Consider the following 24,555-nt stretch of genomic DNA (forward strand, 5'->3'; position numbering starts at 1 on the left):
AGGTCCACATCTCTCTAAACCCACAGTCCCACTGGTAACACAGGCTGTTTGAAAAGTGGAAGGTGGTGAGGAGAAGGAGATGTAGGCAGGAGACGTATATAGGATTCAGAATCTTTCTTCCCCTCCTGGGAGTTGGAAGAAGAGAGGGATCAAGGGGACAAGTGAGAAAAAGGGAGAGACATAAAACTCAGAGTGGGCTCAGCTGCAGGGCTGAGGTATACAAACCTGCCATGTGTGGCCGTGCAGGTTGTGCACTGCACAAGGGCAGTCCCAGCCCCCGAGGTGCAAAATTTGGTCTGACCCAGGGACAAGGGCACAAAGACAGAAACTCAGACAAACGTCTGAACACTACGGTTCCATCCAACTCTACTGATGGGCAAGATAAAGCCAGAGAGCCTTTGAGTGTCAGAACCTGGAGATTCCCCCACACTAGCCTCCTGCCGCCCCCCCAAGAACTGGGAGCTAGGGACAACTCCCTGGGAGTCCCCTGATTGCTGAGTGGTGGGTTTTTTTTCTAAGCTATCTCTACATAAGACCACCCCCTTTGACAGCTTCTAGCAGATTCTCTCACCAAGTGAGGGAGGGAGGCCTCCTGCCTGGGTCTGGACCATGTCTTCTCCCAAGCGGCTACCATACCAGGCTCTTGCTCAAGAACCTCTGTGGCTCCCTTCCTCCACAGGGTCAGGTCTTCCTGTGCCCCGACATGGCTGCCTGCACTCCAGCCCAGAGGCTGCACGCTGGTCCCCTCCGGGTCCCGGCCTCGGCCCATTGCTACCCCGGCCCCCTCGCACCATCCTTCCTTGGTGCCTCTCTTCTGTAGCGCCCAGGAGCTGTGCTCACAGTCACCCATGGGACCTGTGTGTATCCAGCTAAGTGCCGGGGAATGCAGACTGTGCAATGGAAGGCTGGGGGACCCCGGGACACGACCACCGGTGGGGTGAGGCCACAGGGAGGGACACAACTGCCCTCAGAAGACTCAGCGGCCCTTGCCTCCCGGGGTCATCCACTAGAGACCCCAGCTGCGATGCTTTAGCAGCACAGCTGACAAGAGAGCCCGCCCTCCCCCAGGGTCCCGGGAGAGCTGGTGCCTCCCCTGGGTCCCAATTTGCATGGCAGGAAGGGGCCTGGTGGGGAAGAGGCAGGGAGGGGACAGGCTGCAGCCCAGGCAGTTACACGTTTCCCCCCTGGAGCCTCGGTCCTCATCACCAGCCTGGGTCCGAGACGGAGCGGAGAGGTGACCATGGCCGGGCTGGTGCTGTCTCCCGTGCCCCACAACTGGCTGGTGGTGTTGCTTCTGTTGCTTTCAGGTACAGCACCCCCAAAATGAGGCCTCCTGGTTTCACTCTCTGTCATGGGCTGTTTGGCTGTTTCCGCCACTCTGTGTCCTGCTCTCTCCACCTCCCCCTTCTGTCTCATGCTTTCTGCCTCCTGTCTCCCTTGACACCCCTGGGGCCTGGGTCTGTGGGTATCACCCAGGCTGATGGGCTCAGGGGTCTGTGGCCTGGAGCGTGCCAGACTGAGCTGGGTGTGAGGGGTCGTGCCTATGACACGGGAGGAGGAGAGGAGTAGGATTTACCCTGGGCCCCCTGAGGGCATTGTGGGTGGGGAGGGGACACAGGAGAGAGGCTGCCCCCAACCGGACTCTGGGATGCGGCACGTTCCAGAAATGGTCCCCTGGTCTGGAAGACAGGACAGCCCTCCCGCTGTGACTTTCCCCCTGTCTCAACCAGGAGCCTGCTCAAGGCCATCTGAACAGGCCAAGGCAGAAGGGGGGGCTGGGAGGTGCACTTCTGGCGACCCTTGCCCTCTCCCGTCTCTCCAGAGCGGTGCCAGGGAGGGCTGAGGCCTCCTGAAGCTGCTGTCCGGGGAGGAGGAAGTAGGTCTAGGAATGCAGGGGGCTGCAGGGGTGGGGCAGCCAGTTTCCAGCGGAGAGCCCTGACCCAGGCCCGCCCACTTCCTCCCACCCAGCAGGTGTGCCAGCAGCCAAAACAGAAGACAGGCACCAGGATCCCAAAGGTCAGCGACTTCCTCTGCCCCTTCTGGGGGCAAGTGTGCGTGTGTCCAGGGCTAGTCACGGTTCCAGGGGCTGTCCCATGGCTGTCCCTGTGCCCTGGTGCCCCTGGATCTCCCCAGCCAGGGCACCCATTTCCAGGTCATCTTAGGGTTTCCATCTCAGAGGCCTGGCTCTGGGGGGGTCCCCGGCACCCCTCCTGCCAGCTGTCACCCTCATGAGATCTAAGTGCTCCAGGCCCCACGATTAAGGCATGTGGCTAAACCCAGAGAGGGAGGGGGAAGTCTGATGGGATTCCGTTGAGGACTCAGGCTGGGTCTGTCCAGCTGGGGAGTCGGGCTCAGCCCAGGAAGGGGCCTGTAACCTTAGGGGCTCTGACAGGCCACAGGGCCTCAAAGATTCCTAGGGGCCCCTCACTGGGAATGGCGCAGGAGGGGGACTTCTGGGTCCCGGTGGGTGTGGCCGAGATCAGGCTGTTTATGGGCATGGAAAGGCATAGGAAGGTTCCAGAGCCCTCCTGAAGGAAAATCAGATGTTGGGGTGGGGGGGCCGTCAGGAAGGGGCGGGGCGCAGTGGTCGGCCTGTGGCCACTCCTGTGGCTCAGCCCCACACACGACTGTCCCACGCCCAAGAGCAGGCAGAGGCGAGGGGCTGAGCCGGGGCAGCGCCACGAGGGTCGGCGGGTGGGGCGGGAAGGCGCCGCGGGCTGCTGATCCCGGCCTTGGCGCCCGCAGGAAGCACTTGTTCTGGAATCTGGCAGAGCCCGCGCTTCATAGCCCGGAAAAGGGGCGCCGTGGTGGAAATCAGGTGCCACACGAAGGACGTGGGAGCCGTGAGCTGGTTGTGGAAGCGGGAGATGGACTTGGAGCCCAAGCCCCTGCCGAGAGAGGACCGCATCCTCCAGAGCCAGAACGACTCGGTCGCCACCCTCACCATCCAGGGCATCCAGTTCTCGGACAACGGCATCTACTTCTGCCAGCAGAAGTGCTCCAAGGGGTCCTTCAGCAAAGGCTGTGGCACCGAGCTGCGAGTCATGGGTGTGTTTGGGGCCTGGCAGCCCAGCCTGCCGCCAGTAGGGTGGACCACATCGTGAGGGTGGCCGTGGCCATAGAACACCCAGGAGAGCCGCTGAGGAGGTCCTGAGGGGGCCAGGCCCCAACAGGGGCCCCGGGCCTCACACCCCCCTGCCTCCCCACAGGGTTCAGCACCTTGGCCCAGCTGAAGCGGAGGAACACACTAAAAGATGGCATCATCATGATCCAGACCCTGCTCATCATCCTTTTCATCATCGTGCCCATCTTCCTGCTGTTGGACAAGGTGACTGACTGGGGGGGGCCAGGGAGGCGGCCACGGGGCGGGCCAGACACGGGCAAGGCCTTTGTCCCCCCAGCCCCAGAGCTTGCCCATTGACTCACCCATGATCTCTCCTTCATCCATCCAGTTGTTCTGGCAGAGCGCACCAGAGTACACCTCACTCCTTGACCCCTGACCCCTGACCCCTGACCCCTCGCTCCCAACCCCTCAGGCTGCGTGGACCTCCCCAGCCTGGCCCAGCAGTGGATGGGGTGGGGGAAGCTAACACTCTGCTCTCCATCCCCTGCCCCACCAGGATGACAGCAAGGCTGGGATGGATGAAGATCACACCTATGAGGTAAGGAAGAGCAGGACCCCACAGCGCTGAGGGCCGTGGGGTGGCTGGCGGCACCCTCCCCTGGTGTGGTCAGAGAGTGCCCAAGGCCTAAGCCCCATTCCGTGTCTCCAGGGCCTGAACATTGACCAAACGGCCACCTACGAGGACATAGTGACTCTGCGGACAGGAGAAGTGAAGTGGTCAGTGGGGGAGCACCCAGGTCAAGAGTGAGGGGCTGGCTTCCCCATGCCCCTTGACCCAGCCAGCTGGGCCCTCATTGACTGTGTGAGAGCCGCCTCCGCCTTCCAGCTCATCCCCTCTTCCCTGGACCTCGGTCAGCCTCTGAAGCTGGCCCACCAGATCTGCCTGCCCCTCCGGCCCCTGGTCCCAGCTCTTGCCAAAGAGACTAAAGTGGAAGGGCCGCAGGGCAGGGCAGTGATTTGGAGTGGGGAGTTCTCTGGGGATAGACTGGACCCAGTCTTCTGGGGGTGCTATGTGGGGATCCAGCCCACGTTCTGGACGGGGAAGGCAGAGGCTTTTCTGGAAACTGCAAATGGACTCAGAGCAGACTGGCTTCCTGCAGAGCCCATGGGAAACCGTGGTCCGTCCCACTTGGCCATAGATGGGCTGCGGAGGGCCACATGCCTCTCCCACTCTCTCCCACCCTCTCCTACTCTCTCCTACCTTCTCCGACCCTCTCCCACCATCTCTGATCCTGTCCGACACTCTCCCACCCCCGGGGGGCTCCTAGCCTTGATCCTTTCCTCTCATGGAATAAACAGTGTGTCGAGAAACCACACACAGGCTTGTGACATCTATGGCATGGGGTGGGTTAGACTATCTCTCTGGGCACAACCGTTTGGTTCTCTGGGCCCGTAGTGTGTGGGAGAGGATGACTGCTATGGGTCTCACAGACCTCGCCTGTGCTCACTAGGGCTCTGTCTGAAAGCCTGGCTGGGATCTGCAGTTACACCCTCCTGGGTGGGCACCTCACCTAGCTTGGCCCAGACTGGAGAAAGGCTGATAGCCCTTCTTGGCAAGGATGCCTTCATCCTGCATCCCCTTTGGCCCACATGAGCACCTGGGTCCTGCTCTGTAGGGCGAGGGTCTCAGCCAATCCTACTGTCCTTGATGGCAGTCCACCTGCGAGAAGCCCTTCCAAATATCCCCAGGCCTGCCCAAGCCCCATGACTGCCTTGTTGCCCATGCTGGCCTCATTCTCCAGTTAAACTACTCCCCACCAAGCCTGGAAATTTTGTTTTTAAGTCCGACGACCCAGAGCCATGCAAGAGATTCCCAAAGAGGGAGGCTTTGCAGTGGTGAAGTTTGGGGGTCCTGAGGTGATTCCTTCAACATTTTCCAGAATCACATCAGAGGTCCTCCTAGGGTCCCAAGTCCCCACAAAATGATCCCTAGGGTCCTACAAATTCAAGCCCTGACCTGCCAGCTGCAGAAGTGACTGGAAACAGTTCCCAGCTAGGAGCTTAAGTGCAACTAACCTCTATGTGCAAGACCAGGCCTTGCTCCGCTTCCTGTTGACCTTGGGGAGGACACTGCAAACCTCTTTGCCACTCATGCTCTGGATTCAGGCCAGAGAAATCCCTGCCTCCAGGGAGAGCCAAGCCTGGCATGCGGGAACCAGTAAGAGTGGTCACCAGTTTTTACCAGCTTTCCCCCAGAGCTCCAGGTGGGGTGGGGTGGGTGGCTAAGGTCCCAGCGCCTGGAGTTTCAAACAGTCAATTTGTGCATCGTTCAGGGGTGCTCGCTCGGAGCCATGCTGGGCAGGCCAGGCAGGGTCTGCTCCCTCCGTGGCCTCCGGGCTGGGCTGCCTGAGGAAACTGGTTTGTTTAGGCATCTGCCTCCACTGAGCTGGAGCCTTTCCTCTCCTGCTTTGCATAGTGACGCTAATTCTGTCCTCCTGTCTCCACCAGGGACCCTAGCTAGCAGGGCTGGGGGCGGGAGGGTGTCTTCACTACTCCCCCCCCACCCCACCCCCCAGTAGGGTCTCCCCCGGCCTGGGGCTGCCCTGAGTCTAGGAAGGCCCTGACTTTACCAAAAGATTAATACTTTTGAATCACTGAGTTTTTCCAACGCTTTACAGTGCTGTTGGCAGAGAATTATTTGAACTGAACCCCTGTCTCTGTCCCCAGACACCCCTAAAAGGTATTTGCCCTCATGGTTATGATGTAGAAGTCCTCCCTGGTCTGTTTGTCTTTTTTTTTTTTTTTTTGGTTTGGTTTTGCTTTTGTTTCTGTTTTTCTGTTTTAGGGGCTTATGCTATGGGTATCATCATGTCTGTCTTAAGGGTCCCCGGCCCCCAGAACTGACTGAAGCAGGGCAGATGAAGCTGTGTGATGCTGGTGGGGATGATGAAAGCCTTAGGCCTCGGTTGCTTAATCTGTAGAATGGGAATCATAAAACCTTGTCTGAGGGAAGGGAGCTGAACCAGATGCTGTGTTGTTGTTTTTTTTCAATTGTCATATAGTAAAATTGAATTTGTTTTCTTTCAGTATACAGGCTGATGAATTTTAGCACATGTGCAGATTTATATCACCCCACCACCACCACAATTAGGATAAAACATGAACTGAAATCTTTTATTGGGCTCCCCAAAATATTTACATATTTACATAAATGCCTATAATATTGTATGGAACAGCTCCAGATTCACATACATCATCTTGCATAAGCCCCAGCATAATCCTGGAGGGGGGCGGCATCATCCCCATTTGATGAATGAGCAAATCAAGGCTCAGGGAGATAGCAATGGACCAAAACATATATTCTGGGGTATGGGACGCCTTCTGACGCCAAACCCAGGATTCTTCCCAGTACATCACAACTGTCTCTCTTGAAGGACTTTGTGGCCCTGAGATATTGAGAAGGGAGAAAAAAGGAGGAAAACGAGGGAGGAGAGAATCCTGCGACAACTTTGGCCATCTTCAAACATTTCCCATTGTTTACAAGTCCCAACACACAGGGACACAGGACCCAGCTGGGCTGGGGCTCCTGCCACGGGGCCATCCTTCGAGGCGTCCGGCTCTGGCCAGCTCCCCCAGGCCTTCCCCTCCCCAGAACACAGCCCTGAGGTGCCTTGCTGGGCACATGCCCCACTGCCCACTGGGGGAATCCAACCTAGTCCCTCGGGGCCATGGTGTAAGCATAGGCTGGTTCCTTCTTCGTTCTAGCTTGACTTCCGGCCCTTTCGATGCAGGTGCTGGCAGGCCTGGGGTGTCTGACCTGAGGGTTTGGGTGTTTTTCCAGCAGAATCAGAGGTGAGAGAAAAACAAAACAAAATATGAAAAGCTGCCACTGTGTGGGTGTCACTGGTAGATAGCGTTTGTCCCTTAGCAGTTGTGGGGTCTTCTGTGAAGGGCCCCAAAGGCCATCTTGGAACACGGGGTTTGGAAGTTCCAGATTCTGTCTCGATTATTCTGCTCTTTAGCCGACCCCAGTGGCTGGATTCAGGGCCCACGTCGGCAAAGTTCCCAGGTGAGTCCGGCTTCCCACGGTGCTGCTGGTTAGGCACCCTCAGAATCTGCCGGTGACTCAGTTGCAAACCAAAACAAAGCGACAACAAACCATCTACTGGGATACCTCAGCTGCCCCTCCAACTCCAAAGCCTTTACCTGGAAACTTTGATGACTCGCAGAGAACAAAAATCAACTAGCATTAAATCCTGATGTGCAGTTTGTTAAAACACGTTTAGATGGATCCAGTGCATTTTTCTCAATGAAAAAAAATAATAAAGACCTCTTTCTCTCTGACCGAACACCACTTTCTCACATGAGGAAAGCAGGGGGGTGGGGGGCGGTGCTAGACACCTCACGAGGTCCCCTTAGGGCTCAGGTTCTGCAAGTCGAGAGTCTGTGTAGAATATTTGTGTGTCCTTGTGATCAGCATCTGCATACCGCCTCATCTATTTTTTTCATTTAAGTGTTTTCATGCATGTAGTGCCGTGCATTGCAAGATCTTGTACTTTTTATGATTTTTTTTTGGTACTTCTTATTTCAAATTCATTCTATGATAAGGACATTGAGACACAAAGTGGCCTACCTTACCATTTCTGGGTGCGTGGGTATTCGAGTTCTTTCCTTGGCATTGTCCTTGCGTCCGCTCCGTCCACCTAGCACGTGCTGGTTGAGTGCCTGGCTCTAGGACTGTGCCCTCTTCCCACCTCTTCCCAGGCTTTTCTCTCACCTCTATATCTTCACTGTTTCTTTCATGGCAATTTTCACAGTGTGAAATTTCCTGATGTATTTTGCCATTATGTATTTATTTGTTTGCTATTGTGTCTCTTCCCCATAGACTATAAGCTCCAACAGAAAAAGGATCCTGTCTTTTGTTCATCTGGGCATGCCATCTGCCTGGTACAATATCCGGCATCTAGAAAGAGCAATGACTACTTCTTAGAACCAGTTAATGCGTGAAGAAGAGAATGAGTGAATGAATGAATACATGAACGGCATGAACCCAGCCTCAAAGCGTTTACATTCCCACAAGGGGCATGAGATGTCCACAAACAAGCACAGAATAAGGTAAAAGAAGTCAAAGGTGATTTCCAGTGAAGGGCACCAATCAGGAAAGCACCCCAGACTTCCCACAGCTGCTGGACACACCTGGGTACTCACTACTTCTTTTTCAATGGGACTGTCTCCCTGGGGAATAATCCCCAAGGTGGAAATTACTGAAGAGGTCCAGTTATGTAGGCTGTGATGCACTTCTTGATGGTTCTGAGATCCCCAGCCAGGGTAAACACCCTTGTCAACCCCCAAGAGTGCCTACCCCTATCCTGTCCCCACCCCCACAAGCCCTCCACAGCCCTTCCTCCATGCTTGAGCCCTCTGGCAAACCCAAGGGTCCAATGAGATAAAGGAAGTGAAAACATGATGTACGCTGAAACGTGCAGTTCACATGTGAAGGATGATGAGATCTGGTTCATTAAATTGGGTTACATTGGGCTGTTTTTTTCTGCAGCTTTTCTTGGTGTCCGTGGACCTCATTCTAGGGTGAAGCTCCTTCCGCTCAATGTCCTCCAGCTTCAGTGAATATCTTCTGAGCAGGGATTTGACCCTTCTCTGCTGGCTTTGTGCTGAGGAAAGTTCTGTCTGTGTCCAGCAGCGGCACCGTCTTTCCCAGATGAGGGTTCTCAAGAGCTCCGTGTGGTGGGAAGATGGGGGCCTTGGGCAGCTATCATTTGGAAGCCAAGAGACTATGTACAAACTACTGTATTTCTTTAACTCTGAGTGCTCTCGTATGAAATGGGCCTCCCAACCCTCTCACCCAGGACAGAGCCTGGTACTCAGAAATGGGCACTTCTCCACCTCCCCGACGAAGCCTTTGGGAATCCCCACATAATAGTCTCTAGAAACCTTGACCCAATGCTGCATGATTGACGCAGTGCTCAGACACCTGCTGGAAGCAAAGAGGAGGCAGAGTTACATCCCAGGGGCAATCCCAGCTTCTGGCCTCAAGGAAGGCAGCACAGAGCTAGTGGTGGAAACGTGGGCCTCAAGTGACCACGGTGGAAGGAGTGGAAAGAACCGCCACCAATCCTTCTGAAGCTGTCCCTAAGGCCATGGTAAGTGTGACTCCAAAATAAATTGGCCCCACCCCACAGATTGAACCTCAGAGAGGATCCTAAAGTCTGACAGAGGCCACTTTCAGATCAAGAGCAGATCTGTGAGCTTTCACAAGAGGTACAGAAAACCCTAGATTTCAAATCTGGAAATATGAAAGGCTTTCAAACATTGAATTGCATGGATTCCAAGACAATGGGCAATTCATCTTGAGCCTTTTGAGGCTGACCTGAGAGATGTTAATCACAGCCTCTTCCTATCGGGCACCATACGGAAGCCATGGTTGGGCAGTCTCTGAACATGGAGAAACCTGGGGTTTGGCCCTTTGGTGCCCCAAGAAAGGATGGGTGACTCCCCAGCATGGGAGGGCAAATCTCATCTACCTCTGCACCCTTCGGTTCTTGCTGCCACCATGGTAAACTTTTGTAAAGGTGTCTCCTCAGACCTCCAGAGTCCTGTGAGCCAGTTGAGTTCTGCGGCCAACAGAAGTGGGTTTGGTGAGAAGAGAGACTCCCCTGATCTGGCTGGTTCCATCTGCTCTTGGCAGTACCCCGCCTGTGGGGAACCTCAGCCACACCTCACTTGTGCCTACCTAATGTGGTTCTTGAGCAGTCCCCAACTTGAGCTCCTGTACCCTCACTCAGGGGAGGCCTGAGGTTTCAACCTGGTCCACAGTACACATACAAGTCCCCCCACCATTAGCTAGAAACTGGTCATGACGGGTTCCACATCAGTCCTCCACAGGGTGGAAAGAGAGGGGTGGGGGAGGCAGAAGGCAATGTGGGGCTCGGAGAGTTTCCTCTATTTCCCCGCTGGCCCCTCCTCTGTGGTAGAGCTGCAAGGAAGACAGGAAAGCCTTCCTGATACCCAACCTCTTCCTCACACCTACATCTTTGATGACAGCCCACTCTGGCCCTCCCTCAGCCCGGAGAAGAGCTCTGTGCGTCCCAGGGCCTTCCCCAGCAGAGAAGGAATCAGGGCACCGTTGGGCAATGACTCTAGAATGATGGGAGAAGAGGAAGCTGTATCCTAAAAGTGGGAGGTGGCAAGATAAGCCCTTGCATCCTGGACCCCGAGGATGTGCCTTTTCAACATTGGTTGCCAACACCATAACCAACCACCTCTAGAAGAGTTTGCTTGTTCATTTGTTTATTTCCCCACAGGGCAAGTGCTAAATGTTCCTAGACTCAAGGGGTGGGAGGTTTAAATGGAAGAGAATGTGTTCTTTTCTGTTCTTAGCCCTGGGGGTGATCTGATGCTGGTGACCTGCAGGTGCTGCAGTGTCCTCAAGCCTGGGCTCTGGGGGGCTGGAGGGCAGCAGTCCTAACCCAGCCTTCTCGGCCCTCACCTTGCACAGCTACTTGGCCCCCGACACGCACCCCGTGTCTCTGGGCCAGTCTCACCTAGGAAATGAAGAACAACAATCTGCCTCTTAGGGGAGGATGAAACGAGACGAAGGGACCCTAGTGATTAGGGGCAGGATCCCTGTGTTGAGAGAGGCATTTAGAAGATAAAATAACTGAGTGGTCCGCCCAAGTCTGCTCGGGAGAAAGGGTTTGGGATGATCAACATGGGAAGAGCAAGATTCTGGAGGTCGGCTGAGGCTGAAGCTCTCACAAGCAAGGCTCTCTGAGCCTCCTCGGTCAGCTGCTCTGTAAAATGGGGTGGTAATGATATCGCCTTCACGAGATGGTCGTGAGGGTCAAATGTGACAATGCACAGGCATGCTGTCTCAAATGATGAGCTCTATATGAATATTAAAAGAAGAAAGCTGGGGAGGAGACTAGGGTGGCTGGAGAGAGCATCTTTTGGGGGTGCTGTACCTGGAGTTGCACTGCTGGGGACGAGACCCAAGCCCTCAAGGGATCTTCCAATCTTGAGATCCTCTGGTGGTGACTGGGCTGGGGAAGCCCTTGTGGCCGGGTCTGCAGCGGGTTCAAGGAGCAGGGCTGGGGGGACACCTCCAGCTTTGGTCTTCTGCCCCAGCCACCTGGGTGTGCCCCCATGTCAAGGAAATGGGGGGGCAGAGTGGGGCTGGGTTCCTCTGGAGGTGAGTGTCCAGCACCAGCTGCCTCAGGCCAAAGTGGTCGGATGGTGGTAAAGTGTCAGGGGGATGGTGACAGTGGCCAAGGTGGAATCTGGGACTGAACTGTGCCCAGAAACCCCAGAATCCATGGCTGTTCTGGGCTCCCTTTCCCCAAACACACATTCTCTCTGGTGGACAGAGGGGAGCCGTGCTGGGAAGAGAAATGGGAGGGTGAGGAAAGGTAGCGCAGCTCTTGCAGCACACCCAGCCTGACATGCCCCCCCATCTTTTGGGGGCCGGGTTGGGTCCTTCTCACCTGGGCAGACAACCCTACGGTGATATCCCACCAGAGCCTGGACTCAGGCTCCTCCTTGCTGCCAGCTCCCCCTGGAAATGAGGATACATTGGGTGATGTCTCAAGCTGAGATCCCCATGTGCACAGCCTTCAGGGCTAGTGACAGTGGGGAGGGGGCAAGAAGGGAGGGAAGGCCTGGGGGACACGACCCCAAGAAGAGCGGGAACAGGACAAGAGGGAGGAGGCTCTACATAATCCATCAGCACAGAGCGGCCAGTGGCCCGATGAATAAATGTATAGAGAGAAGAGGTGGGGGCGGAGGGAGAGAGGGAGAGAGGGAAGGGACCAGGGTATAAAGAGGGCCCGCAAGGAACCGATTCCAGGATCCCAGCAGCCAGCTCCCCAAAGCGCTCAGGGTCCTGTGGACGGCTCACCCCGGCTGCGATGGCTGCAAGTAAGTCCCCCTGGGCTCGGTGTGGACCGAGGGGCGAGGTGGAGGGGGGCCTGCAGATGGCTGGGGGTGCCACCCCCGGGCTCTGGGGCTGCTGAGTGTGAGCATAGACAGCTACGCCCGGACGTGTGGCCCAGTGCTAGAGGTTCTGGGTCCCTGCGGGGTTGGGGCAGGGCTGGCAGGAACCAGGCCTCTTGCCCGCCGTCCGTGCCCCTCCGTGTGTAGGCCCTCGGAACTCTGTGCTCCTGGCCTTCGCCTTGCTCTGCCTGCCCTGGCCTCAGGAGGTGGGCGCCTTCCCGGCCATGCCCTTGTCCAGCCTGTTTGCCAACGCCGTGCTCCGGGCCCAGCACCTGCACCAACTGGCTGCCGACACCTACAAAGAGTTTGTAAGCTCCCCAGGCAGGGGTGCTTGCTGGGTGGGGGTGAGGGTGGCAGGAAAGGGTGAATTTCTGCCCCTCGAATGGTGGGTGGGGGGAACATGGGGGGTAACTGAGGAGTTCAGGGTGGTTCCCCCCGAGGGAAGAGGCTGTGGGCGGAGCGCAAACCGAGGGGGCTTCCGAATGAAGCAGCGATGAGGGCCGGGTGGGTGCCTGTCCCCAGGAGCGGGCGTACATCCCCGAGGGACAGAGGTACTCCATCCAGAACGCGCAGGCCGCCTTCTGCTTCTCGGAGACCATCCCGGCCCCCACGGGCAAGGACGAGGCCCAGCAGCGATCCGTGAGTAGGCCGGGCGGCCGCCCGGGGGCCTCCCCCCTTCCGCCTCGCCACAGGCATCAGGCCCTGGGCAGCCTCGCCCCGGGGGGCAGGTGGCAGGGTGGCAGGGTGGCAGCGGGAGCCCACCCCCCGGCCGAGGCTGGGGCGCCCACCGCCCGCTCCTCCCGCAGGACGTGGAGCTGCTCCGCTTCTCCCTGCTGCTCATCCAGTCGTGGCTCGGGCCCGTGCAGTTTCTCAGCAGGGTCTTCACCAACAGCCTGGTGTTCGGCACCTCAGACCGAGTCTACGAGAAGCTCAAGGACCTGGAGGAAGGCATCCAAGCCCTGATGCGGGTGGGGATGGCCACGTGGGTCCCCTGCCCCGGGCCTGGTGGCCTCGCTGGCTTAGACGACCAGTGGGGGATGGTGTGGGCTGGGAATCAGCGCCCCGGGGGTGCTTTGGAGTGAGCCCTCCAGCCTGGACCCCTGAGAGAGCTTCCTCCTCGTTCGTTCCCCAGGGGTGGATCCTGCCTGCCCTTCTCTGAGCCTGGTGGGGAGGGACAGGGAAGGAGCAGCGGCCAAGGACAGGGCCTCTCTGCCCCATCTCTCTCGCTCTCTCTAAGGATATCCACTTATTCATGAGAGACCCAGAGAGGCAGAGACAGAGGCAGAGGGAGAAGCAGGCTCTCCGCACGGAGCCCGATATGGGACTCGATCCTGGGGCTCCAGGGTCACGCCCTGAGTCCAAAGGCAGATGCTCAACCACTGAGCCACCCTGGCGTCCCTTCCCTCCTCTCTTCGGCAGGAGCTGGAAGATGGCAGTCCCCGGGCCGGGCAGATCCTGAAGCAGACCTACGACAAGTTTGACACGAACCTGCGCAGTGACGATGCGCTGCTTAAGAACTACGGGCTGCTCTCCTGCTTCAAGAAAGACCTGCATAAGGCCGAGACGTACCTGCGGGTCATGAAGTGTCGCCGCTTCGTGGAAAGCAGCTGTGCCTTCTAGTTGCTGGGCATCTCTGTCACCCCCTCCCCAGAGCCTCCCCAACCCTGGGGAGTGCCGCTCCAGGGTCCACTGTGCTTTCCTAATAAAGTTAAGTTGCATCATACCACCTGAGGAGGTGTCATGCTATTACATGGGGCAAAGGGCTGGGAAGACAACTGGGGCCTCCTGGGAACCATGACTGACCCGATTCTTCCCAGGCTGGAAAGAAGCTGTCACAGTCACTCCTCCCTGTCACATGTCAAGTCCACGGACCAGGCCCCAGGTCCCAGGTCTCTGGGCACTTCCACCCCCATAAAGTACCTGGAGGCATTCCTCTCCCCCCCACACCACACCACCAGATGGAGCACCCAAGAGTGGGAAGAAATAGAAAGCAAGACAAGCTATTAAGTACAGAAGCAAAACACCCCAACATGGGAGAAAACAGAGAAATCAGAATTACTTTTGTGCAGAAAGTTTAAGATGAATACACATTAGACACCCCTACTCTTGGAAAATGGGAACAACACAAATTGGCTTTGGGACAAACAGACACAGAATATTTGGGATCTGAATGGTGGCAAGGGAAGCGGAAGAAAGACACCAAATTAGTATTGCAAATACAGCACCAGCAGGTGCCAGGTAGATAATTACAAATGTAGGGAGGGCTGAATGTAAAGGGATCAATCATAACTGATGCTCAGCTTCCTCATGGGCATACAACCCAGAGCTCGGGGACCCCAGCAACCTGGAGAACTCAGTCCCCTGCTAAGGTGGGGCCTATCTGGCCTTGTCCTGATTCAGGACCTTGGGGCTGGGCTGCCAGACCTTTGGATTTTTCAAGACACACAGGATATCCAGGCTTTCACGTGAAATCTAATTTCTAAACATTAGTGACTAATTCACATTGAAAACATTTTTTCGGGATCCCTGGGTGGCGCAGCGGTTGAGCGCCTGCCTTTGGCCCAGGGCGCGATCCTGGAGACCCGGGATCAAATCCCATGTCAGGCTCCCGGTGCATGGAGCCTGCTTCTCCCTCTGCCTGTGTCTCTGCCTCTCTCTCTCTCTCTCTCTCTCTCTCTGTGACTATCATAAATAAAGAAAAAGAAAAAGAAAACATTTTTCCCCTAAGATTTTACTTATTTATTTATTTTAGAGAGAGGGTGGGGGTAGAGGGAGAGGTAGGGAGGGGGAAGAATCTCAAGCGGACTGGACACTGAGCATGTTGCCTGACTTGGGGCTCCATCTCACGACCCCGAAATCACAATTTGAGCTGAAACCAAGAGCCAGACGCTTAATTGAATCAGCCACCCAGGCACCCCCATATAGAAAACATTTTTAAGGGCAAAAATTAACCCAAACACATTTGCTCTTCAAGCTGTCAGTGAGCAATTTGTTTGTTCTAAGGGCAGCAGATTGAGATAACTTGTAAGGGAAAGAATCAGAAATATTTGGACTTCAATTTAGCTTCATGAGATTACTTAACCTGTCTGGGACCCAGTTTCCTCACCTATAAAATGAGATGGTAATAAATTGCCTCCCAAAGCTAATGTCAGTATTCGATAAAATGGTGGTTCTGAGGTGTTTGACACATTATAGCACTCAAGAAATTGCAGCTGTTTTGCACTGAATTAACTAATCTAAAGTTAACACTTTAGAATTAAGTCTTCGGTCACCCAAGCACCTTAGCTAGGGAGTGACCTATATAAATCAATACTTAGATAATCAGAGTGACTCTATTATCCAAACATGATTTTACAAAACCAATAATTCTTGTATAATACAAAAGTCATGTTAAGTCAGTTAAGATGTCCCAATTAATCTTCCTGAAAAGTTCAGGTTTTCATATATGGTGTTGAATTTTCTTTAAAACAAAACCCACCTGTATTTATTTTGGATATTTTACATTTAGTAAGTCCTTGGGGAGTGGTTGAAAGCTGGAATAATCAGAACCCAGAGCTCCATTTCTTGGCTCAGAAACCATTAATCTGCCATAGATAATTCTTTTATTGTCTGACTTAAAATCGTGGACTTTAGGGGTTAGAAGGGCCTCACAGGTCATCCTAATTCTTTCTCATTTAGGAATCTTACTCCATAGCATCCCTTACCGTACTCACTGTGTACAAGTGTCACAGGAGTCACTATTTTGCAAGGCAACTTGCTCTAGTAAACTGCCCTGGTTTTAGAGAAGTATTTCTTATATTAAGCTGAAGATTCCTGTACTATCCCTCATTTGATCTTAGAATTATTTGGAAATCTCATATTCTTCAGAAGTTGATGTAATGAGCACAAATATAATAATCTCTTAGCTTGGATAAATGTTTTAGAAGGAAATGTGAGCCATCTTTAAAAATCAGGTTTGTTGAATGAATGTGGCAGGAGAACCGTGCCTACAGGGGCGTGTTACAGCTGCCAGTGGGACGGTTCTGGAGTGGCGTTGTCATGACAGCAGTAGACTGCAGGGGGAGCCACAGTCCAGTGAGCCTCTGCTCCTCTCCTGGGTTTAGCAGACTCAACCCGGCCACCACTTGTTGAGAAATTCAAAGAAGCAAAAAAAAAAAAAAAAAAAAAAAAAAAGAAATTCAAAGAAGCTAGTTGATCTTGCAAAATTTCAGAATTTAAAAAGACCTTAAAGACCACCTCCCCTAAATTTTTTGATTTGGCAAATGCTATTCTGCCTTTCAGCTTTTCTTTTTTTTTTCTTTCTTTTTTTTTTTTTCAGCTTTTCAATTAAGCAGTGGATGCCACCCTCCGTCACAAATTAGAAACACCCGAAATGTTTTCTAAACAATTCTTGCCTTAGCCGCCACTCCCTGGAATTCTGATTTAATTGGTCTGGAAGGGATCCAGGAAGGAGTGGTTTTAAAAACTCCCTAGGTGAGTCAAATGTGCAAACAAAGTTGAGAACCACTGAGTTAGAGACCACAAAGATGAGATATCTGGGTCCACCAGGGATGAAGACCTGGGTCAGTTGTGGCTCTATTTTTTTTTTCTTTTTAAAGATTTTTTATTTATTTATTCATGAGAGACATACAGAGAAAGAGAGACAGAGACACAGGCAGAGGGAGAAGCAGGCTCCATGAAGGGAGCTGATATGGGACTCGATTCCGGGTCTCCAGGATCACACCCTGAGCTGAAGGCGGCGCTAAATCACTGAGCCACCCGGGCTGCCCTCTCTCTGTTTCTAATTCTAAACAGTCATCTAAAAATGTTCTAATAAGCCAGTAACAAAAAAGACAAGTACTGTATGAATTCCCTCTATGAGGTACTTAGCATAGTTAAATTAAAAAAGACAAGAATGTAGAATGGTGGTTACCAGGGCTGAGGAAAGAGGGAATGAGGAGTTGTTTAATTGGTGGAATATCAGTTTTGCAATTAGAGTTCTGGAGACTGGCTGCACAGTGTGAATGTACTTGACCCTACTGAACTGTACACTTAAAATGGTTAAGATGGTGGGGGGGGGGGGGGTGCCTGGCTAACTCCGTTGGTACAGCACTGAGCCCCACATTAGGTGTAGAGTTTATATAAAAATGCCTTTAAAAAAATAGTTAAGTTGGTAAATTTTATGTATATTTTACCACGAGTTAAAAATTTTTTAAAATTTCTAATAAAAACATCTTCCTAAAAAGTAAGGTCAGTGAGATTTGTCAAAGAGATTTTAATAGACAGAGCTCAAGTAATCTTGAAACAAACCCCCCCCCCCCCGCTAATAATGTTTTTCTGACTCCATATGATCTTTTAAATTGAGTAGAACCTCAAATAATCTAAATTTACTCTAACTTGAATTTCTTCTGTGAAAATTAATAAAAGGAAACCTAGTTTAGAATGGACTTGGGAGGCCAGTAGGAGGAGCTCTCATGCCCTTCCACTAGGCAATTGCAGACCCAATAGGAAGAGGCGAACCTTGCAGATACCACTTTACTATCAGGCAGCCAGAGGGAAGGCTTTCCTCCTACCCCAGCAACAGCCCAGCCAATGAGAGACACTCACAACTAAGCCAATGAGAAGCCACCATACATCCAGCTCCCATTTTACTCCAATGGACTTTTTGTTTACAATAGCCTGCCCAACTTCCCCCTCTATAAAAGGGCAGACCTCTGCTTTGTCCTGCAGATCTTCCTATGATTCTGCTCTAGAGCCCTTTTGCTGGATTGTGGTTCTTTGTAATTCCCATATAAACCAATTTTTGCTGGTACAATAACTGGTGTTTTATTTTTAAGGTTAATATTAGTGATCATGGGTGGGCTCCAGAGAAGATCTTCAAACAGTTTGAGGCTGGAGAGCAAGCAGATGCTCGTAGCCATGGAGCCAATCCGGCTCACTGCTTTTTCTCTAGGACCCTGGAGTTCCAGCATAAGTTTTCTGCTGGATTTTGAGCTCTGTTCTCTTTGTGTTTGAGCTCTCCAGGCTTTATTCAGGATCTGTTTTAAGATCTCGTTTTAGCAAAGTCTGGGGGGGCCATATCATTTGTTCCTCTTGGATCAGGTACCATTCTCTCTCTCTCTTTAGATTTATTTATTTATTTATTTATTTATTTATTTATTATTTATCTATTTATTTATTTATTAGATACACATAGAGAGAGGCAGAGACACAGGCAGAGGGAGAAACAGGCTCCATGCAGGGACCCGGATGTGGGACTTGATCCCAGGACTCCAGGATCACACCCTGAGCCGCCCAGGCGCCCAGCTATCATCCTCTTGATGAGCAACATCTTCAGGTGATACTGACAGAATCCACAGTGCACCTCCCATCAGGATTCAAATAGATCCCCCAAAATCTCTTCTCAGAATGAATCAATACTGCATAAAGAAGCCCTCCAAGGCATCAAGGCTATAATAGAAGATTACGAGGCTCGGAGCCTCATTATCCCCTGCACTAGTCCCTATAATGCCACTATTTTACTTGTGAGAAAGCCCAGTAGCTGAAGATGGGCCTCTGAGCAATAAATAACCTTGTTATCGCTTGGCACCTGTTGTTCCTAAGCCCCCTATGCTACTGACATCCATTCCCACTGCAGGCAGATTTTTTTTTTTTTTTTTAATGATAGTCACACACAAAGAGAGAGAGAGAGAGAGAGAGAGAGGCAGAGACACAGGCAGAGGGAGAAGCAGGCTCCATGCACCGGGAGCCCGACGTGGGACTCGATCCCAGGTCTCCAGGATCGCACCCTGGGCCAAAGGCAGGCGCTAAACCGCTGCGCCACCCAGGGATCCCGAAGGCAGATTTTTCACTGTAATAGATCTACCATTGCATTTCTACCATTCCATTGATAAGGATGGCCAATACTGGGGGACCTGGGTACCTCAGTGGTTAAGCTGCTGCCTTTGGCTCAGGTCATGGTCCCGGGATCGAGTCTCACATTGGGCTCCCCATGGGAAGCCTGCTTCTCCCTCTGCCTATCTCGGGGCCTCTCTCTGTGTGTCTCTCATGAATAAATAATTAAAAAAAAAAAAAGAAGAAGAAGAAGAAGAAGAAGGACAGCCAATACCTTTTTGCTTTCACTTGAGAAGAATGGAAGCGCACCTGGGCAGTAAGTCATGGAGTTATACACAGAGTCCTTTTTACTTTTCACCACCTTAAAAGCTGATTTGGGTGATAGAAAGTTTTCTGCAGGCTCTACTTTGTTGCAATTTGTATATGATTTACTTCTCTGCTCCCTTTCTCAAACCTCTTCACAGGAGACAGCATCCACCTGTTAAAACTTTTGGCCTTAAAGGGACATGAGGTCTCAAAAAAAAAAAAAAAAAAAAAAAGCTGTTTGCTCAAACTCAGTTTTTATACTTAGGGCACCTAATCTCAAAACAATAACTACATCTAGACCCAGACAAAACTGCTCACAACAGCTTAATTCTGACAGATTCCTTTTTTTTTTTTTTTAAGATTTATTTATTTATTCATGAAAGACACAGACTGAGAGAGAGGCAGAGACTTAGGCAGAGAGAGAAGCAGGCTTCCTTCAAGGAGCCTGGTGTGGGACTCAATCCCGGATCCTGGGATCAGGACTTGAGCCAAAGGCAGGCACCCAACTGCTGAGCCACCCAGGTGTCCCATGACAGATTACTTTTTGACAACTTCTCCCCCATGGAAATATACAGGAAACTCCTCTAACTAATGAAGGTTTTTTTCATGATTTACTGATAGTTCTTACTTTATTATTATTATTATTATTATTATTATTATTATTATTATTATTATATTTATTTATTTTAGAGAAAGAGAGAGCCCTCAAGTGAAAGTGGGGGAGGGAGTAGTGAGGGAGAGAAAGTCCCAGGCCAACTCCATTCATGCTGAGCATGGAGCCTGACACAAATCTCCTTCCCATGACCCTGATCACAACCCAGGCTGAAATCATGAGTCAGACACTTAACCAACTGCACTACCCAGGCGCCCCTTACTGATGGTTCTTATTTAAAGGATGGTAAATATTGTGCTGGGCATGCTAAAGCAACTCCTTTTAAAATCATTGAGACTGCAGCTTTAGCTTTGGCTAATTCAGCCCAACAGGCTCAATGATACAGTCTTACTCCAGCTTGTAACTTAGCTGAGGATAAAACCATTAGTATTTAAACTGAAAGTTGGTATGCTTTGAGAGTTGCTCATGACTTTGGAATATTATGGAAACAGTCTTTACCTCCAATGGGAATAAGATTAAAAATGGCTTCTATGTCCAAAATTTATTAGATGCCATACTTTGCTGGCTGCTCTGACTATTATTAAGAGTCCTGGGCATTCAAGCCTCAATTCCCTGGAGGCCAAAATAAACCACCCACTTATACTTCCGCCAAAAACAGTGCTCCCGAGGAGACCAAAAGCTACACCTCTGTCATGTTCCAAAGTGATGTTCTCCCAAATGATAATTTGGAAAAATGGACCAGAGATACCCAATAATTGGCCCCAGAGAGGGAGAAACAATATTGGAAATCTAGTAGTTGTTGCCTCAATAAAGAGAGACGTCTGGTTTGGACCATATAACAATCTGGCCCTATCAGAAATTCTAAATTTCCTACTACATTATGTAGCACTGTACATGCATTAAAACATTGGTCTACTAAAAAAAAAAAAAAAAAAAAAACATTGGTCTACTGACAAAATAATAGCATTCATGAACTGATATTGATGGGGAAGTATTAACAAGGTCACAAAAAGTACCTACCTCTCTTGTCCCACCTGTGTAAAGTATAATCCAGGGAAACCAGATTGTTCCAATGGATTCCATTCGGCTTCCCTTTCTCATGGATATAAATGTTTTAGTCATGGTTTGTACGTTTCTCACTGGGACAGGCCAGTGCTGCTTCTGTGGCTAAAATTCTGTTAGAAAAAATTACCCCCCCCCAAAAAAAAAAAAGAAAAAAAAATTATCCCTACCTGAGGAACCCCTCTCAAACTGCATAGTGATTGGAGAACCCATTTTGCTAGTCAGGTGCTTCATTAAGTCTGTGCTGTTGGCTGGAACAGCACTTTTCACTATGTGTACCATCCTCAGTCCTCGGAGTTAGTTGAATGGATTAATGGCACTATTAGGAGTCAGTTGGCAAAATTTGGAGAAATCCTTCAAATGTGTTGGCCAAAAGCATTGCCATTAGTCCTAAATCTCAGATCTACCATCTCTGGAACTCGCAGACTCTCACCCTTTGAGGTAGTCACAGGATGTCCGATACACTTGGCCTCTGCCCCCTCTGACCCCCAGTTGACAAAAGGAGATACACTTATTTTGCAAAGGCCTAACTACTTCGCTACAGTCTTTTCACAGTATGCTCCAGGGAGATGACAATCTTAAGCCTCACACCTTGCAACCTAGAGTTTCATCTGTTGAAAAAAGACACCTCCGGAAAGGCTCTCTTCAACTTTGCTGGAAAGAACTTTATCAGGAACTTCTAACCAACCCTTATGCCACCAGACTCCAGAGAATAGACCCTTGGATTCACATGACACATCTAAAGAAAGCACCAAACCCTGACCGGACCTATATGCACTCTGGTGACCTGACAGTAAAGGTTTCCTAGAATTGAAGCAGATGACATCTGATGAGACCACTTTCCTGAGATGTCTGGACAGGCCTGTATACATTTTTCTCACTATTGCTTCTTTTTTGTGGAAAGATAATGCCCTGTCTGCATATCCTAAGCCCATCCGAAAGGGAGAAATCTCTTTTGATTATGGGCTTTTGGGAACAGCCTCATCATGATCCCAGGACAAATTCATCTTACACTTGCTTTTTCTGAAGGATTAGAAGGTTCGGAATTCACAAAAGGTTTCTTTCATCTGAACTATTATCTGAATTAGACTCTTATCCAAATTTATGGTCTCTGAACTTCATGGTCTTTGCAACCTTTGAGGCTGTATTGTCAATATCACATTTGGTTCAAACAGTTCTTTTGAGAAAACAATACTGCTTTGAAAGTTGGCTGTTTTGCAAAAAGTTCATCAGCTATTGCTTCATGTTTATTCCTACACTGTATCTTCCCAAATGCACCAGGTTCTTTCTCTCAGTGTACTCTTGCAGTATCCACTATTCTGCTTTCATGGTCACTTTAAAGCAGAGACTTCCAGGAGGCATGCATGACTCCCGGTTTGCCTTCACAAGGAGAACCCTTCTCCCCTAAGTCTGAGTAAGTGCATATAAATTTTTCAATTCGCTATTTTCAGACCTAGTCCTGGTTTAAAAACATCATACAATGCCCAATTGTTATGTTACTTTTTCTGTTTTGTGTAATTATTTTGAGTTTTGTTATTTCGTTGCCTATCAGACTTTTAAAAGTGATGTACTCAATAAGGTGATGCTGACTGAATGCTTTGAGATGATCTCCAGCACTTACAGTCTTGATACAGACTACAGATGGGCAGTACCTGAGAGCTCTCCTTCCTAACCTTCCTTATTACTCAAATGTGGCTTAAGTGGTTTCCAACTGCTAGGTCCTTTCCCCCAACTTAGGACATGATGACTGGGAAAGGTCCTTCCTGGTACTGAGGGACAAAACCACTACATGTGGAGGACCCTACTCTTGATCAGTGATGCTTTCAAAGAAATATCTTGATCAAAAAGGAGAAATGTGAAAACTAATAAAAGGAAATCTTGTTTAGAAAGGAATTGAGTACGAAATGTTGGCTAATTGAATTTAAATTTTACAAAAGCAGCCCGGGTGGCTCAGCAGTTTAGCACCTGCCTTCGGCCAGGGGCGTGATCCTGGAGACTTGGGATCGAGTCCCACGTCCAGCTCCCTGCAGGGAGCCTGCTTCTCCCTCTGCCTGTGTCTCTGCCTCTCTCTGTGTGTGTGTCTCTCATGAATAAATAAATAAAATCTTAAAAAAAAAAGGGGGAATCCTGGAGGCTGGCAGCCTCTCACACCCTATCACTTGGCAATTGCAGACCCAGCAGGAGACAGACCTTGTCTCTGGATGTTTCTTTTATCAAGTGCTCAGGAGGAGGAAAGGCTTTCATCTTCCCCCAGCAACAGCCCAGCCAATGAGAAGCCACCATACTTCCAACTCCCACTTTACTCCAATGGACTTTTTGTTTATAATAGCCTTCCCAACTTTCACCTTTCCTCTGTATAAAGGAGCGGGTCCTCTTTTCTGTTCTGCAGACTTGCCTAGGGTTTTGCTACAGCTTACTTGTCCTGGATTGGAATTCTCTGCTATTCTCCAATAACCTTTTTTTTTTTTTTTCTGGCAAAACAACGGGCAGTTTTATTTTTAAGGCTAGCACTTACATCAGCATTGCTGAAGCACACATACTGTGTTTCGATCCTTTATATGCATTTGAGAGCATAAATGCCACTCTTCCCTTTCTTCACAAGTCCTCCTCAGAATGACAGGACCTGAGTCTTCTGGGTCAAACAAACGTGATACTTTGCCTCGCAGCTTTAATTCAGGAGGCCCCAGCAAACATGAGGAGTACTTTGTGATATCAGTGTAAGGGTCATTAATTGTCCGGATCTGCATGAGACTAATTTTAGTTTCTCAGAACCCCTTAGCTCAATGCAAATTGGTACAACTAGTCATCCTACTAGTAGTCCTACATCATAGGGAACAAAAAAGGGGGAAAGTAGAGAAAGAAAGAGGGAAAGGAATAGGAAGAGAGAGCATGATGGAAATGAGAAAAGAGATGTCTGTGGTGTATGTGATTTTTGGTGGCCCTCCATAGGTACTATGGTCTTCTGATTCTTGCTTTGAGTTTATTATGATTATGGATATGACAACCACCAGCATCATTAGTGTAATAAAATTTGATATTGTGAATACGTGTACAACACCGTGCTAGTGTTTTTTTAAATAAATACTATTTCATTGCTTTTCAACTATAATACTATAATAGGTAAATAGTATTATTATCCCTATAGTAAGAAGGTCCCACTGAAGATTTAACTTGTTTTTCTCGGATCTATAAAGACACCAGAAAGTCACCTTGACTTTCTTAAGAGGATAAATTTTTGAAGTATTAAAGTTAGCTCTCTTCCTCTGAAGATAATCAGGGTAACTGCGCTTAAGTGTGAGCCCATTGTTCAGAAAAAGAGTATATGCAAACCTTTTAGGGGTGGGGCCCTTGAAGAAAAGGCAGTCTCCCTTAGAAGAGTGGGCAGAGACCAGCTTTATTATTCTGGAAAAGAGACTTAAAGCAATCTTTTGTACTTTAAGAATTGACTAGGAGGGGGTGCCTGCCCCCTGGTGGTGTGGATCCCTGGAGAAGGAAAGGGAGGGACCAAAGTTTCCAAGACTACATAGGGAAGGGCCTACTGAAATCTGAAGAGCCTTACTGGATGGAGAATCTAAAGTAGTGAGATTTGTAACCCTGGAAATTCATGCAAGGAATCATCCCTAGCTGGATCAAGCCCTGAGGAAGTGAATTGTCCTCCCTGAAAGATCTGTGGCAGTGGACCTGGAAAGTA

At 50.5% G+C, this 24,555-nt stretch overlaps 3 protein-coding genes across 4 annotated transcripts in view; all 3 read left to right on the forward strand.

Moving 5' to 3' along the window:
• The first annotated feature begins 1,116 nt into the window (after window positions 1-1,116).
• Window positions 1,117-4,440, forward strand: CD79B (CD79b molecule). Of its 2 annotated transcripts, none has more exons than XM_038546889.1 (6): window positions 1,117-1,307; window positions 1,969-2,016; window positions 2,746-3,048; window positions 3,210-3,328; window positions 3,621-3,662; window positions 3,774-4,440. In XM_038546889.1, exons 1-6 carry the CDS (start codon window positions 1,241-1,243, stop codon window positions 3,870-3,872), a joined length of 678 nt encoding a protein of 225 aa, XP_038402817.1. In that variant the 5' UTR covers window positions 1,117-1,240; the 3' UTR covers window positions 3,873-4,440. The 2 variants fall into 2 exon arrangements, with proteins under 2 accessions (XP_038402817.1, XP_038402818.1); XM_038546890.1 differs by having other exon boundaries at window positions 1,118-1,307; window positions 1,972-2,016.
• A 7,491-nt stretch (window positions 4,441-11,931) lies between these two features.
• GH1 (growth hormone) lies at window positions 11,932-13,790 on the forward strand. The gene is made up of 5 exons (NM_001003168.1): window positions 11,932-11,995; window positions 12,218-12,378; window positions 12,593-12,709; window positions 12,877-13,038; window positions 13,490-13,790. Exons 1-5 carry the CDS (start codon window positions 11,986-11,988, stop codon window positions 13,688-13,690), a joined length of 651 nt encoding a protein of 216 aa, NP_001003168.1. The 5' UTR covers window positions 11,932-11,985; the 3' UTR covers window positions 13,691-13,790.
• Window positions 13,791-22,140: 8,350 nt separating this feature from the next.
• Window positions 22,141-24,555, forward strand: part of SMARCD2 (SWI/SNF related, matrix associated, actin dependent regulator of chromatin, subfamily d, member 2) — a 36,463-nt gene continuing 34,048 nt past the window's right edge. The window contains exon 1 of the mRNA XM_038546902.1: window positions 22,141-22,278. The gene's annotated coding sequence lies outside the window, so the exon portion shown is untranslated. The remainder of the gene's footprint in view (window positions 22,279-24,555) is intronic.

This window comes from Canis lupus, chromosome 9 (assembly GCF_011100685.1).
Source record: "Canis lupus familiaris isolate Mischka breed German Shepherd chromosome 9, alternate assembly UU_Cfam_GSD_1.0, whole genome shotgun sequence".
In the NCBI taxonomy this organism is placed as follows: Eukaryota; Metazoa; Chordata; class Mammalia; order Carnivora; family Canidae; genus Canis; species Canis lupus.